The 16,477-nt window shown below is 41.3% G+C and overlaps 2 protein-coding genes across 2 annotated transcripts; one reads left to right on the forward strand and one right to left on the reverse strand.

Annotated features, from left to right (window-relative positions):
• Positions 1 to 2,677: 2,677 nt before the first annotated feature.
• Positions 2,678 to 3,451, forward strand: LOC126690202 (uncharacterized). The gene has a single exon (XM_050385327.1). The coding sequence runs from the start codon at positions 2,678 to 2,680 to the stop codon at positions 3,449 to 3,451; it is 774 nt and encodes a 257-aa protein (XP_050241284.1).
• A 4,467-nt stretch (positions 3,452 to 7,918) lies between these two features.
• LOC126690203 (uncharacterized) lies at positions 7,919 to 9,406 on the reverse strand. Its single transcript, XM_050385328.1, has 2 exons — positions 8,909 to 9,406; positions 7,919 to 8,743 (listed from the first exon to the last, which is right to left on the reverse strand). Exons 1-2 carry the CDS (start codon positions 9,404 to 9,406, stop codon positions 7,919 to 7,921), a joined length of 1,323 nt encoding a protein of 440 aa, XP_050241285.1.
• Positions 9,407 to 16,477: the final 7,071 nt, after the last annotated feature.

Genomic DNA, 16,477 nt, shown 5'->3' on the forward strand with positions numbered 1-16,477 from the left:
TTCTATGAACAAAAAAGGAGAAAACACCTTAAGGCTCAAGGTGCAAAATTTTAATTACTTTCAAGTGAATGTATTGAACATCTAAAACAAACTCTAGTGCAAACATTCAAACAAATTTTTGATACTGCAATAATTGATTAATTTCTAGTAATGTCAGTTGTAGATTCAAATAAAAACCAGTTACAACTTACAACTTAATCTTTATTGTAAAAATGTTGTGAAAGTAGTACTAAGATGATTATATTCAAACTTACGCTTTGTTGGTTTTGATGGAAAATCTTGTGTGAAGATAATTTTCTATATTTTTTAGTATTTGTTAGCATTAGAAAAAGTGAATCAAAAGAAAACTATTTTTAGTCAACATAAAAAAATATGGTTTATTTATTAGAGATTGTTTTCCACTAAAATTTTTTGGAAAACAATTCTATCTCATTGCAAGCTAAATAATAAAAGTTAAGAGATTGTTTTCCAACACATTTAAGGTTGATACCTGTCCCTCAAAAAAAAAAAAAAAAAAAAAAAGTTGCTACCAAACATTGAAAAATGAAATAGTTTTATATAAAATACTTTTTGGAAAATGACTTATTTTCTAGAAAAACTTTAAAGTCGAACAAATAGAGCATTATTTTAGCTAGACTTAAAAAAAATATTTAGGGTTAAGGTATTCAAATTTTTATCATAGGGGTCAAAAAAAAAATTATATACTGTAGGGACCGTTCGATCTATAGGCCCATAAAGTTTAGAATTGATTCAGGATTGTTGGGCCCATGGCCCATCCGAGGATACATATCCGTCCGAGGACACCCTACTCCTCGGCAGTATGCGTCCGAGGACGGTCAGGACGTGGTCTTATTGCAACCAGACCTCAGAATTAGGTCACCGTAAAGGATAGAATAACCGACCAAGGGTGAAAGAGATAAGGCAGACAAATATCTATAACTACAGCTGCTCCTCTCAACCAACTCTCTGGCCGCATTAATGTGGAGGTGATACCTGAACAGTAAGGAAGCAGCCTTACAGCAGCCCATAGGAAGTTCCAGGAGGTGCTAGATGAGACAGAAAGAAATCCTCCGGACCCAACCTACACGTGTGCGGTAAGGATGGAACGCAAAGGGGGGGTATATAAACTAAAAGAAGAACATGAAGAAGGGGGATCGGAACAGAAAGAGAAAAGGGAAAAAGACATAAACAAAAAAGAAGAGAGCAAGAGCAGAGAAAAAAAATTGCATTGATCACTAAAGAAAACGATCGTTGTACCAACTGTAGACCTTTGACATACTTGAGAGTGAATCTTTTTAAGAGAAACCACAGTTAACCTAGTTCTTTACACCCACACTCTACAAATCATATTGTCTGGGCCTTTTTACGTGCAAACCCAACACTGTTACGGTTCGTTACAAAATTGCGTCCTTACAATTGGCGCCGTCTGTGGGGAGAGCTTGTGTTAGCTTGTACAACTTCTGGTACAACGTTTCCGATGGAGGGAGTGGAACTACATCATCCCGCAGCAGGACCGCATCAGGATGATGTCAACCTGCATCAGGCGGAGTCAAGGGGCTCTCAGCATGGTGGTCCTCGAAGGAGTCCCGAACGGAGGGAAGTCCGGGAGGAGAGTGTACATACAACTCATACCACCAGAAGCCATTCACGCGGAAAGAGTCACATCTCCCACGCGAAGCATGGAGGGAATCTGCAACGTGAAAGTGCAGACTTGAAGAGAGAGTTGCGCCATGCACGGCGGGAACGTTCCCCACCTTGCTCTGAACCATCATCCAAGGAGTCGGATGGAACTAGCTACAGGCGGAGGTCGAGAACTCCGCCAAGCGAGACTTTCTCCTATGAAGAGAAACATCGCCACAGGCGTAGGCGTAGAAGTCCAACTAGCAAGGGCTTGGGAAACGATGCCATGAACAAAGCCCTGAGTCAAATTTCCAAGTCACCCTTTACAAGAAACATAGACGATGCTACCCCTCCTCGGCGGTTCCATCAACCAACGTTCTCTCTGTATGATGGCCATTCAGATCCGGTGGAACATGTAAGCTATTACAGCCAGAAGATGGCTATTCACTCCAGGGATGATGCTTTGATGTGCAATATTTTTCCATCGAGTTTGGGTCCAACGGCGATGAGATGGTTCAATGGCTTAAGGGCCAATTCTGTTGGATCTTTCAAAACATTGACTCAGGCTTTTGGTGCTCCCTTTATTACATGCAGCCGGACTCCTCTGCCTTTGGGATCCTTGTTGACATTGTCTATGCGAGAGGGCGAGACTCTCAAGAGCTATTCGGATAGGTACTGGGAAATGTTTAACGAAATAGAGGGGAAGAATGATCCTGTGGCTATAACCACTTTCAAAGCCGGTCTCCCAGCTGATCACGACTTGAGGAAATCCTTGACGGGTAAACCTGTCACCAGTGTGCACCAGCTGATGGACAGAATAGAGAAGTACAAAAGGGTAAAGGAAGATCAACTTCAGGGGAAAGGAAAGGCCAAGATGATCCCTCAATAGAGGAGGGATTTTAGGTCGGATCGTTATAATAACAGCCGACCAAGGAGGGACTTTGCTGGGCAGTCGGGCTCGGGGGACGCCCAGGTTGTTAATGCAGTATTTCGAGAGCCTGTTCAACAGGTTTTGGAGAAGATAAAGAACGAACCATTCTTCAAATGGTCAAACAAGATGGCGGGAGAGCCTAGAAAACGCAACCCGAGTTTGTTTTGCCATTACCATCAGGACCATGGGCATACGACAGACAACTGCAGGAATTTATGGGACCACTTGGAGCAGTTAGTCCGTGAAGGGAAGTTAAAGCAATTCTTGCATCACTCCAGCGGAAAGGCGAGCCAAGCAAGTTCCGAGGTGCGTGGGGATGCTTCATCAAGGCTCCCCCTGGGTACGATTAACGTCATCTTTGCGGCCCCGGGAAGGACTGGATCTTGCCCCTCGAAAGTGTTGTCGGTGTCCCGATCCTCGGCCGAGGATCATTCTCAGGCATTGAAGAGAGCCAAGAGGCGTGTCCCTTTGATTTTGGGTTTTTCAGATGAGGATCTGGTTGGGACCATACAGCCCCATGAGGATGCCTTGGTGGTAACATTGAGGATTAGCGGGTACGATGTCCGAAGAGTGATGGTTGATCAGGGAAGCGCTGTGGATGTGATGTATCCAGATTTGTACAAGGGGCTAGGTTTGAAACTAGAGGACTTAACAACTTATAATTCCCCCCTAGTGAGCTTTGAGGGAAGGTTGGTCATTCCTATGGGGCTAATCAGGCTGCCCGTGCAGTCAGGCACGGATGTGGTGGAGGTGGATTTTATTGTTGTAGATGTTTTTTCTCCGTACACAGCTATTGTGGGCAGACCTTGGCTTCACACCCTTAAAGCGGTTTCATCCACCCTACATCAGAAGGTGAAATACCCATCCGGAGACCAAGTGCTGGAGATCGTAGGGAGTTAGGCGGCTGCTCGGCAATACCAAGTAGCGGCTATACAGCATCGGCCAGAGGCAGAAACCTCGGCTACTGCCGATAATGAGTTATAGCAATTAAAGCCCCCAGTATCAGGCATAGAAGTGCCAAGCAATAGGGTAGAGTGTGAAGATCTGGAAAAGGCAGTTATCGCTGATGATCCAGAAAAATTCTTCCGGGTTGGGGCCAAGTTGCCTTCGCAAGAGAAAGCGAATTTGCTGGAGTTCCTCCGAGCCAATGTGGAAGTTTTTGCATGGGACCCGTATAAGGCCCCCGGGGTGGACCCGAATTTCATTTGTCACCGACTTAACGTGAACCCTGCCGTTGTCCCCAGGAGGCAACCTCCTCGACGACCATCGAAGGAGCATGCCGAGGCAGTTAGAAGCGAAGTTGCCAAGTTCAAACAGGCTGGGGCTATCAAGGAAGTTTTTTACCCTCAATGGTTGGCCAATACGGTGGTAGTAAAAAAGAAGACTGGAAAATGGCGGGTGTGCGTGGACTTCACGGATCTTAATAAGGCTTGCCCCAAGGATCCATTTCCAATGCCGAAGATTGACCAGTTGGTGGATGCGACCGTGGGTCACCCTAGGATGAGTTTCTTGAATGCCTTTCAAGGGTACCACCAAATACCATTGGCCGCCGACGATCAAGAAAAGACTGCTTTCGTGACCCCGATTGGGAACTACCATTACAAGGTGATACCTTTCGGTTTGAAAAACGCTGGATCTACCTACCAACGCATGATGACGAAAATGTTTGAGCCACAACTGGGCAGAAATATTGAAGTTTATATTGATGATATGGTTGTAAAAAGTAAAGTAGTGTCCGAACATGTGGAGGACCTCACTAGTATCTTCGGGATACTGAGAGAACATAAGTTGCGCTTGAATGCTTCGAAGTGCTCCTTTGGTGTAGGTTCTGGGAAGTTCTTGGGGTACATGGTGACCCATAGAGGAATTGAGGTGAATCCAGACCAGATTAGGGCCATTAACGATTTGCAAGCACCTCGGAATCCAAAAGAAGTGCAGAAACTGACTGGGATGACTGCTGCGTTGAACCGGTTCATCTCCAGGTCGGCTGAGAAGTGTCGTCCTTTTTTCCGCCTGTTACATAAGTGGCAAGGATTCAAATGGACCGTGGAGTGTGCTGAAGCGTTCCAGCAGTTGAAAGATTACTTGTCCAGGCCACCTATCATGTCTAGCCCTGAAGTGGATGAGGCGTTGTATGCCTATTTGGCGATAGCTCCCCACGCAGTTAGTTTCGTCTTGATACGAGAAGACAATGGCGTCCAAAGGCCAGTTTATTATGTAAGTAAATCCCTCCATGAAGCCGAGGTGAGATATCTGTCATTAGAAAAGGCCATACTGTCGGTGGTCCATGCAACACGTAAACTTCCGCACTATTTTCAAGCTCACACTGTGGTTATTTTGACCCAACTGCCTCTTAAGTCCATACTCAGAAGCGCTGACTACACCGGTAGAATTGCCAAGTGGGGCACGATTCTGGGTGCTTTTGACATCAAATACATGCCACGCACCTCTGTAAAAGGTCAAGTCCTCGCCGATCTGGTAACTGAATTCGCTGAGTGCCCTGAGGAAATTAGTAGGAATCAAGATCACATGGATGAAAAATCGGTTGGCCTGATATCCACACAGGGGGAGTCTATATGGAAAGTGTACGTGGATAGGGCCGCAAACCAACGGGGAGCTGGATTGGGATTGGTGCTGATATCCCCCGAAGAGGTCATCATCGAGAAGTCGCTAAGACTAGGGTTCTCGGCTACTAACAATGAATCAGAATACGAGGCCTTGATAATGGGAATGAGCGTGGTCCATAAAATGGGTGGAAAGGCAGTGAAACTATTCTCAGACTCGAGGTTGGTAGTCGGCCAGGTGAACGGAGAGCTGGAGGCCAGAGACCCAAGGATGCAAGGGTATCTGGACCGGGTTAGGCGTATGCGAACGGAGTTCGAGTCTTTCGACGTATTACATATTCCATGTGGTGAAAATACCCACGCTGATTCCTTGGCGACCCTTGCCACCTCCTCGGTATGAAATTTCCCTCAGATGATTATCGTCGAAGACTTGTGTACTCCCACTTCACCAAAAAAGGAGGTTTGCCAAATCCATCAAGTTAGTTCATCGACAAACTGGATGGATCCCATAATAAAATTTCTCGAAAGTGACTTATTACCTGAAGATAAGCTGGAAGCTGAGAAAGTACGAAGGAGAGCTCCTCAATACTGGTTATCCGAGGATAAAAAGTTATACAGATGGTCCTTCTCTGGGCCACACTTGCTCTGTGTGCCTCCTTAGACAGCAGAGTCAATCCTGGAAGAATTGCATGAGGGCATTTGTGGAAGCCACACAGGAGGAAGGTCTCTATCATGCCGAGCCCTCACACAAGGTTATTGGTGGCCAAATATGCGGAGAGAAGCGCAGAAGTATGTTAAGAAATGCGACCAGTGTTAAAGATATGCCCTGAATATCCACCAGCCGGGAGGAGTTCTTAACCCTCTCTCAAGCCCGTGGCCTTTTGCGCAATGGGGGCTGGACATTGTTGGCCCTTTTCCTAAAGCCATAGGAAACAAGAAGTACCTGCTAGTCGACACAGACTACTTCACCAAATGGGTTGAAGCTGAGCCCTTGGCTAACATCAGGGACGTAGATGTGAAGAAGTTTGTCTGGAGGAACATTGTTACACGATTTGGAATTCCCCGAACTCTTGTCTCGGATAACGGACTCCAATTCAATAGCAAGGCCTTTAGGGAATATTGTTCGGAGCTGGGAATAAGAAACAGATATTCCACTCCAGCTTATCCACAAGGCAACGGACAGGCTGAAGCTGTTAACAAGGTAATAGTCAATGGGCTTAAGAAGAGACTGGATGACGCAAAAGGAAAATGGGTGGAAGAATTGCCACATGTGCTTTGGACGTATCGGACAACACCCCGACGTTCGACGGGAGAAACTCCCTTCTCCATGACCTATGGGGCTGAGGCCGTCATACCCCTGGAAACTGGATTCCCAACGTTAAGGACCAGTACATTCTCTTCGGGTAATAATGATGCAATGTTGGAAAAAAGTTTAGACCTGATTGAAGAACAAAGGGAGAGCGCGATGGTTCAATTAGCTTACTACCAGCATAAACTCAAGCAGGGCTACGATAGCAATGTGAGGATGAGACCGTTAACCATAGGAGATCTGGTGCTGAGGAAAGTCTTAGGGGCCACTAAGAATCCAAATTGGGGAAAACTGGAACCTAATTGGGAGGGGCCATATCGGATCACTTCTATAGCAGGAATAGGAGCCTACTATCTAGAGAACCTCGATGAAAAACCTGTACTCCATCCTTGGAATGTTAATAATCTCAAGAGGTATTATTATTAATAAAAGTGTTTCAATTCAAATATTTTCTTTTAAACTTACGTCAATCATACGTCCTGTACTCCTATATCCTATGATTTATATTGAATTGTTAAACAGAAACTAAGTTATGCCAGGTCCTCGGATCGCAAACTTAGTGGAAATTAACATCCTATGACTTATATTGAATTGTTAAACAGAAACTAGGTTATGCCAGGTCCTCGGATCGCAAACTTAGTGGAAATTAACATCCTATGACTTATATTGAATTGTTAAACAGAAACTAGGTTATGCCAGGTCCTCGGATCGCAAACTTAGTGGAAATTAACATCATATGACTTATATTGAATTGTTAAACAGAAACTAAGTTATGCCAGGTCCTCGGATCGCAAACTTAGTGGAAATTAACATCCTATGACTTATATTGAATTGTTAAACAGAAACTAAGTTATGCCAGGTCCTCGGATCGTAAACTTAGTGGAAATTAACATCCGATGATTTATATTGAATTGTTAAACAGAAACTAAGTTATGCCAGGTCCTCGGATCGCAAACTTAGTGGAAATTAACATCCTATGATTTATATTGAATTGTTAAACAGAAACTAAGTTATGCCAGGTCCTCGGATCGCAAACTTAGTGGAAATTAACATCCTATAATTTATATTGAATTGTTAAACAGAAACTAAGTTATGCCAGGTCCTCGGATCGCAAACTGAGTGGAAATTAACATCCTACGATTTATATTAAAACATGGAACAGAGGCTAAGTTATGCCAGGTCCTCGAACCGCAAACTCGGTAGAAATTAGCCTTCTATGTTGTGTATTGAATTGTTGAATGGTAATAGAGTTGTGATAAATCTTCTAATCATAAACTTGATGGAAATAAGGCCCTGTAACATTCATTGAGGAGTCGGACAGAGAGCTTTGAACGCAAGATTGGCGCACAATAAAGAAGGTGGTTAAAATGAACCCATGCAAAATTACAACGATAAAGTGAATGACTGTAAAGACAACATAGAGCTGCCAGAACGATAAGAAAATGAGCAAAAAAGTCCTCTATTAAGTGTCTATTTAAAGTTACAAGACAAGTTCTACTTTTTTAATTTCGATTGGATCTGCGGGGTCTGGCTGGCGGGTAGGTCTGCCTCCGAAGTTGTGATTCCATCTTTGGCTTTGGTAATGCCCCCAGTTGGTAGAATCGTGGAATCCAATTCTTGTTGAAAACCCTGGGAGGCCGCCTCTGCCTCCAAAGCGGTGGTGATCTTGTCTGGGAAAGCTTCTAGAGGGGCTAATCCCTCTTTAGTCTGTCCCGGTTGGCCGCAAGAAGGAGAATTACGAGGCAAAACCTCCTCGTTAAGGTTAATAACTGGAGAAGGAACGTCAGCCTGATAGGGTTGAGGAGCGGAGGGGCGTATCGCCTCGAGGTAATATACGTTCTCTGGCCTACGTAGCTCAGATGAGGCTTCAACCCCAGCACGGTTAAGAGCCTCGCTCCAAGTTCTCGTGCAGTAGATGCGGCACACCTCCAGAATCTCGGCTCTCAAAGCCTTCTCAGTTTCAGCTATCCCAATTTCGTAGCCTCTCTGCTTGGCTTCATTCATTGCCTGTTCGGCGTTGATTTTCGCTTTCTCGGCTTGCTCTTTAAGCTTTTCAGCTTGCTCCCTTAGCTTCTGAGTTTCCTCTAGGTGCTTCTTAAGAACAAGAGCTTGCTTCTGAGTCTTCTTCAGCTCGACAGTCGTCTCGCGCAGAAGCCTTGCTTGTTCCTCGGCCTGCTTCTGGTAGCCTTCTGATGTCGATTCAACACTCTTGCGAGCTTCCTCTTCAACCAGTAGTTTTTTCCTTGCGTCGGCCAAATCCTGTTCAGATTTGGACAAAGTCTGTACAGCCATTACCCTCCTTTTCCTTTCACCATCTAGCTGATTGGAGCAAGCATTGAGCATCTCATCTAGCTTGAAAGTATTTTGGATGATCTGTAAAAAAAAAAAGGGGGGGGGGGGGGGAGTTAACATTATAGTCAATGAAAAGTGCGTATTAGTGAGTAACAGTCATAGAATGAAACAGTGTAAAAGACAGCTTCTCACCATGCCCAAGTATCGTTTATTGTCAAGGATGAGTTCATTCTTCCTCATATTCTTTATCTCGGCCATATCTTTTGGGAGCAATAAGGCTTCCTCTATGGCCGAGGCTACATGGCACCCAATGCCGCCATTAAAGTCCCTTATAGAGGCATCGTCTCGCAGGGGCTCCCCACCATGCATAGGTGCTGGCAGCCACGCTTGTGGCCCAGGATGTGGGGAATCAGATTTTTCTTGGCCCCGCGTGGCTGGGTGCTTAGTTTTCTGCTGCTTTGCAGCTCGTTGGTCATCCTCCTCTCGAGTAGGACGAGACTTGCTCGTATCTGCCACTTCCTTGCCCTTCTGTTCCCTGCGTTTTTTCTGCTCGGCAGCGCTGGGAAGTGCTGGTTGTGGAGATGATCGAGGAGGGTGGCGAGGAGCTGGAGGGGGAGACCTGGCTGGAAGAAATGAAGCCTGGGATGGTACTGTTTTGGCAGGTGTAGACTTTCCCGGCTGACCTTCCATCAGCTCCAGCAAGCTTTTCTGGGGTTTCCTTTATATCCCCATCTCGTCAGGGTCTTCCTCGGGGCTTGTGGGCTGATCAAAAATCCCGAAATCGTCCGAGGATTCAGATACTATTACAACGGTTTCCTCGTCTTTTCCCTTTTTCCTTCCCCTTTTTATTCCCTTTTTCTTGAGGGAAGGTAAAGGTGAAGAAGGTCCCGCCGAGACGCTGGCCACGAGAAGAGGCTCTATGCGAGGAGTGTATTACGGAAGCAGAATACCCTCTGGAATGATAAACTCTTCGTAGGCAACACTGATACGGTGAAGCTGAGGATCACGTGCTCTAATCACACACTTCGGCACCTGAAAGGCAAAAGAAAGGGGGGTATAGCCAAGAATTAAATGTGCTGCACGGAGCTGACCATCAGCCTCGTTCACGTATATTTCCACTTTCAATAACCTGTCTAGGCTCGCCTTATTGACTAATCTGAGATTGGGCTTCGTGTAACGCCTATCTGCAAAACCGTTGATTCTAAAGTTAAAGTTGTAGGATACAAAAATAATGAAAGTAAGTAAAATGCGTTCACGAGCTAGATAGTGTAGATCCATAACTTCGCACCCACCTGGTGTTCCCTCTACTGTCGGACAAGGTAAACCGTCGTGCCATTCCCTAGAAAAAATAAGGAAATCCTCTTTTAGGTTCTTATTTGAAGTGGGGAGGCACTGAATTAGCCTTACTTCAGGATATCTCGACTTGAGATAATAGTCCTGGTCAGCTAGGCGGTGAAGGTTGTACACCCAATTCACGTCATGATGGGTTAGCTTTAGATCCATTCTCCTATTCAGAGCGTCTATGCTTCCCAAGACCCTAAACATATTGGGAGCACACTGGGTGGGGGATAGCCTAAAGAAGTTGAGGTAACTCCTAGTAATACTACCCATGGGGATGGTCATCCCGCCCTCAATAAAGGCGATCATGGGGATGACTACTTCCCCAGTTTGCCTGGCATCAACCCACTCCCCTTGGGCTGCGTACCTCATCCCTACCGTTTGGGGGATCTTGTACTTAGAGCGAAAGTTTCTAATACCCTCCTCGGATTCAACAAGACATCGAAATGGATTCTTCTGTTTCCCCATTTTCCTAAAAAAACTTAGTAGAAAAGATTTTTGGGCTTGAAACGAAAGTGGTAAAAACTTCAAGAGGACTTACAGGTTCAAAGGAAGGGCCTCGGACAACGTATGATTATTTGAAGTCGCTAGGAGAATGACGAAGACTGGAAGAAGGCAGGTTCAATATATGAGCTCTGGAACCATGTAACCGTCGAAAGTAAAGTACAAATTTAATTAGAGAGCGCCTTTATAGTCATGTGAGGGTTGTGAGCGGTGAAATTCACGCTCACAAAACAAGGGAAGCCCTCTGCCGTTTGATTTAGATCTCACCGTCGAACGTGGGAGACAGTGGAGTTGTCAAAATTTAATGCTGCCAAAATCGGGATGCTGAAGCGTCAGGGGCATGCCCCAAAACGCACGCAGGTACAGGCTTATGACGTCAAAATCCACCTTCTCTCCCGAGGAGTCGAAAAGTAGATTTTGAAGGGCTATTGTGGGGACCGTTCGATCTATAGGCCCATAAAGTTCAGAATTGATTCAAGATTGTTGGGCCTGTGGCCCATCCGAGGATACATATCCGTCCGAGGACACCCTACTCCTCGGCAGTATGCGTCCGAGGACGGTCAAGACGTGGTCTTATTGCAACCAGACCTTAGAATTAGGTCACCGTAAAGGATAGAATAACCGACCAAGGGTGAAAGAGATAAGGCAGACAAATATCTATAACTACAACTACCTCCGCATTAATGACCTCTCAACCAACTCTCTGGCCCCATTAATGTGGAGGTGATACCTGAACAGTAAGGAAGCAGCCTTACAGCTGCCCATAGGAAGTTCCAGGAGGTGCTAGATGGGATAGAAAGAAATCCTCCGGACCTAACCTACACGTGTGCGGTAAGGATGGAACGCAAAGGGGGGGTATATAAACTAAAAGAAGAACATGAAGAAGGGGGATCGGAACAGAAAGAGAAAAGGGAAAAAGACATAAACAAAAAAGAAGAGAGCAAGAGCAGAGAAAAAGAATTGCATTGATCACTAAAGAAAACGATCGTTGTACCAACTGTAGACCTTTGACATACTTGAGAGTGAATCTTTTTAAGAGAAACCACAGTTAACCTAGTTCTTTACACCCACGCTCTACAAATCATATTGTCTGGGCATTTTTACGTGCGAACCCAACACTGTTACGGTTCGTTACAAAATCGCGTCCTTACATATACCTTTTTTAATTTTAATCACACATCTTTTTTAATTATATGGGGAGACTATTTACATGTAGTTTTGTGTCACAACTTCTTACGGTGGTGAGAAAATTTATGTACCTGGCACTCAGAAATTGCACACACTTGGAATTTTTTTTTTTTTTTTTTTAAAACAGCAGTACTAAAACAGTGTTTTTATTCGTTTTGAAACGTCTGGCCTCTAAAGCTTTTCGGGCCAAGGCAGCCTACTACTTATAACATAATAAGGCCATAGGGCATAGACATAATTCCCAAAACATTCCATAGTATAGGTCCATCATTGTAAATACACTTCATAGGTTAGAAAGGCCAAAATTTGGTAAATAGTATATTTTCGGAAAAAAATCGGTGACTAGCACGCGTTTGAACTTATTAGTTAGTTGGATTGTTTTTGAAACTCGAGTTCCAACCCAAAATTGAGTTTCCCAAACTCAATTTACTCTTGGATTCATTTGACCTGGATTGAAAAAAAAAAGGGTGGAACTCGAGTGTAGTAAACTTGAGTTCCATTTAAAAAATAAATAAAATAAAATAACTACAAGGAACTCAAGTTTGCTAGACTCAAGTTCCAAGTGAGAAAAAAATAAATCCAAGGAACTTAAGTTTGCTAAAATTGAGTTCCACGTGTTTTTTTTTTCAATCTAGGTCAAATGAATCCAAGAGTAAATCAAGTTTGGGAAACTCGATTTTGGGTTGGAACTCGAGTTTCACAAACTCGAGTTCCAAAAACAGTCCAACTTACTAAATTGTTTCATCCGTATGCTATTTTGCTAATATTTTTCCAAAAATATGATGTATAGCAAATTTTGCCATTAGAAAGTTGCAATTTTATCCTTCATTCCATTATTTTTTATGGAAATAGCAGGATTTATTTAATAGCAAATATATCCAATGATGCGAATCACGCCTTCTCTCTAAAATGAACACTAAGGTTATAAATGAAGGGGGTGATTTGGGTCCAGTGTCCAGTGGCACTGGACCCATTGAGATGGTGATATGTGTCTATTTTTGGATGCGTGTCACCTTCCAACCGAGTTCAGTGCATTGAAAGCATTGGACCTAATCCGGACCCATAAATGAATCAAGTTGTTCACAAACATTTTGGGCTTGTCTCGATATAAATACAGTCATATTTGTTAGTTTATATACAACCAAGCTTGAATCTTAGTTTTAAACTTACTTAATAAATGAGTTAAACTCCAGCAAAATAATAATAATAATTATGCATGAACAACCTTGTTAATATTAGAGCTTTAATAGTAAGCTTTACATGAGCTTGACAAATAAACTCATATTTTACAAAAAAAAAGAAATTAATTAATTAAGAGTTAGAACCACTTGTCCAAACCAAATAAGCTTGATAATGTGCTTATGCTAGATCTCAAGCTTAAAAGCTTGATATTGATCTCGAGTTTAGATTGACCAATAAATCAAGCTAAGATCAAGTTTTTAGACTTTTTGAAATGTTCGACCTAGAACAATATATATTAAAATAATGTATTAAATATAAATGTCTATAACCATTTATATTTTATTGTGATAAAAACCAAATGACATTCATTTTAATATGTGAACTTAATATGGTAATTAAGATATGAATTTCATGCTTGATCCCTCATCTTTGATGCCTATTATCTATTTGATAATTAGTTGTGAATATTTATTATCTTTATATTGTTGTTTTTAGCTTAAAACTACAATTAAGTTTGTAGCCAAACTATATCCTTAACGAAAATCTCACTCTTGTAATGTCCGTCACTTATTACATAATGTTTGTCATACCCAATTTTTCTATATTGTTACCAAAACATCATACAAATTTGATATAGCATTTAGATACACTATGAGTCTGTTTAGAATCCTGCTTATTTTGCTGAAATTAAAATTTTTTTACTGAAAGTACTGTAGATAAAGGTAAAAGTTAGCTGAAATAGTATAATGAGACTTATGAATAGTACCAAAAAGTGCAGTAAAACCAATAAATAGTAGCAAAAATAAGCTGAATAATAAAATAAGCTGACTTTTTAATTTGGAGCCAAACGCACATTATAAATCAGCAAAACAAAAAGAAACTTGCAACTAGTGAAGAAAGTTTCATCATAAGAAACAGTGAATTCAAGATCATAAATATTTTGTATACTGACTGTATAAAACCTGCCAATAAAATTTTTTTATTCTTTAAAAAAAAAATCAAATTTTTGACGTAGGGCACTGCACGAGCAATTCATGACAATTATGCACCAAAAGGTTAGGTTGTAGATCCATAAACCACCAAACTACAAGTATCCCATGATCTATCCAACTTCAATTATTGATGTAAGACAAACAAAACAAGCCCTCACAGCAATGCCGTGCAAAATGTTTGGTGCACAATGCTCATGTATAGTCTACACAATTTGAGTGATAATAATTCATAATTCTATTTATTATGAGGTCAAGGAAAGGGACCATTATCATATGGAGGGGTTCTAAGAAATTAGTTTCTCACAGTATGTGTGGGATTTATAGATGTGTTAGTTCCATATGCGGGATGACTTTATAAAATCCCTCCATATGATAAGTTGTGCAGCATCACAGGGACACATGGTAGTGGGTATATGAACCTGATTAAGCAAGTTGTGGCAACAAGATTAAAAGAAACGCATCCCTCAAGATTGAGACACCAATCGAGAGGTATGAATATTTATAGAGACATCCCTTTTCACGTTGGACTTAAATGTTAACTCGAGATTGGTGCATAAGTTGACACAATATACTCAAGTACGCGTGATTAATTCACGTGAAAATGATGAAATCGATCCAATCATGAGTTAACATTAAAGCAAGAGGTCAGATTGAGACAACTATAGGCACAAATTAATTTGAACTGACTTAAAGCGAAAAAGTGTCACTCCAATTTTCCTAGCCTTGATACTTCATGGACCATCATCCATGGTGGGTATTTGTTGAAGGGTCAAACTCAAACTCCTTTTTTGTTTTCATATTTTGAATGAGCTACCATGACTGACTGGTTCATTTTCTGCAAAGGTAAATTGATGCTTATGGCCCATAAATAAAAGGTTCATAAGCCTTGCTTTGCTTACCCAGGTAGTTCATGTGAAAGATCAAAACCTTGTGGTGTATACAGCAGCTGTATTTCATGTGCAAGGGGCAAAACTTAGTGGTGCATGTTTACTTAAACCACAGGTTTTTTTTTTTTTTTTTTCTTTAGGAAAAAAAAAGTGATTTTATTATGAAACTTCAAGATCATATTTTATGTCAAATCAAATGATGAAAAAATCCCATAATCTGATTGGTACAACTAGAAACAATTTAGTAAGATCTGAATAAGATTTATCTTTATGTTTGATCATGATAGTATACATGTCGGGGCTGTTTATTAATTTGTTGAATTTTTTGTCCAATAAACATGTAAAAAATTAGCTGTCCGGTTGAGTATGAATTCAATTAAGTTATACCATCCAAACGCATGGTCAAAACACTAAAGCACTGCATATCTCACGAAACTTAAATAAAACTTAAAAAGCACTCACTAATTAAGTAAAATTTTGTTGCATATACTCCATTAAATTAAGAAGCTGATAAATTATAATGATTTTTGCTTAAGTTATATGATGAAATATTTTGTGTATTTTTGAAATACTTTCTAGACAATTTACTTATTATAAATAACGAGCTTGAGAGATTGTAATGGTAGCAAAGGGAGACCATTTGTAATCTTTGGGACATGAGTGTTCTCCAAAAGACAATTAAGTTTGGAGTATCATGTTAGTTGATAAGTGTATTTTAAAAATCTCTAATAATTTCTCGTGCTAAACATCATGAAAAGTTGCACTTAATTATTTCTCGTCGTGATCGATAAGACAATTAAGTTTGGAGTATTATGTTAACAATTATGCATACGATAAAAATCCATAATAATTTTTCTCGCTCTTCAACGTGAAGTGAAATGATGTATCCCATGATTCCCGTCATGATCTTGACTTTTTAAGGTTCATTGAAGAAATCAAAACGAAAACCAAAAGGGGGAAAAAAGTATTAAAAAAAAAAAAAAAAAAAACTGTGAAATCAAGAACACAGGAGGGGGGGCATGCAAACTTTTGATGCGGTCTCATTTACAAAAGCAAGTCCCATAATTTTATAATGGTCGGTGTCATTTACTGGATTTGCTTCCATGAAAACCAAGTTTATACCACCTCATGATATTCAATAATCAACATTGATCTTCTGTTATACTTCATACTCGGAGACTAAACTTAGAGTCTAAGACAATTAAAAAAAAAAAACTTATCTTTTTGAGTTTCAAAAGATAGAAAGTTATATGGATAATGTATTCGTGGCTGGCCAAGAATTTAGCGTTATCTACGGTTATAATGACTTTGGCGTATTGTCCTTAATTTTGAATAGAAAATTTTCCTCTTTCATTCCATTTGCAGAGCAAGCATGCATCTTCTCGAGGCACGAGCCAACCCACCGCCTCGTCCACTAGTTCCTCCTTTATTTTGTCAAATCTTAGTCCAGTAGTTTACTACTTTGAATATATATATATATATATATATATATATATATATATATATACTGATATACATATAGTTTTTTTTTTTTCTATTTTTATGATACTACTTCTAATATTGACAAAAATATTGATATCAAGACCCAAATATGGCTTAAAATCGATCAACAATATTGCAGACATAACCATTCTTGTAATGCCCAAGCCTGCTTTAGAGCTCGTACATTT

This window comes from Quercus robur, chromosome 6 (assembly GCF_932294415.1).
Source record: "Quercus robur chromosome 6, dhQueRobu3.1, whole genome shotgun sequence".
Classification (NCBI taxonomy): Eukaryota; Viridiplantae; Streptophyta; class Magnoliopsida; order Fagales; family Fagaceae; genus Quercus; species Quercus robur.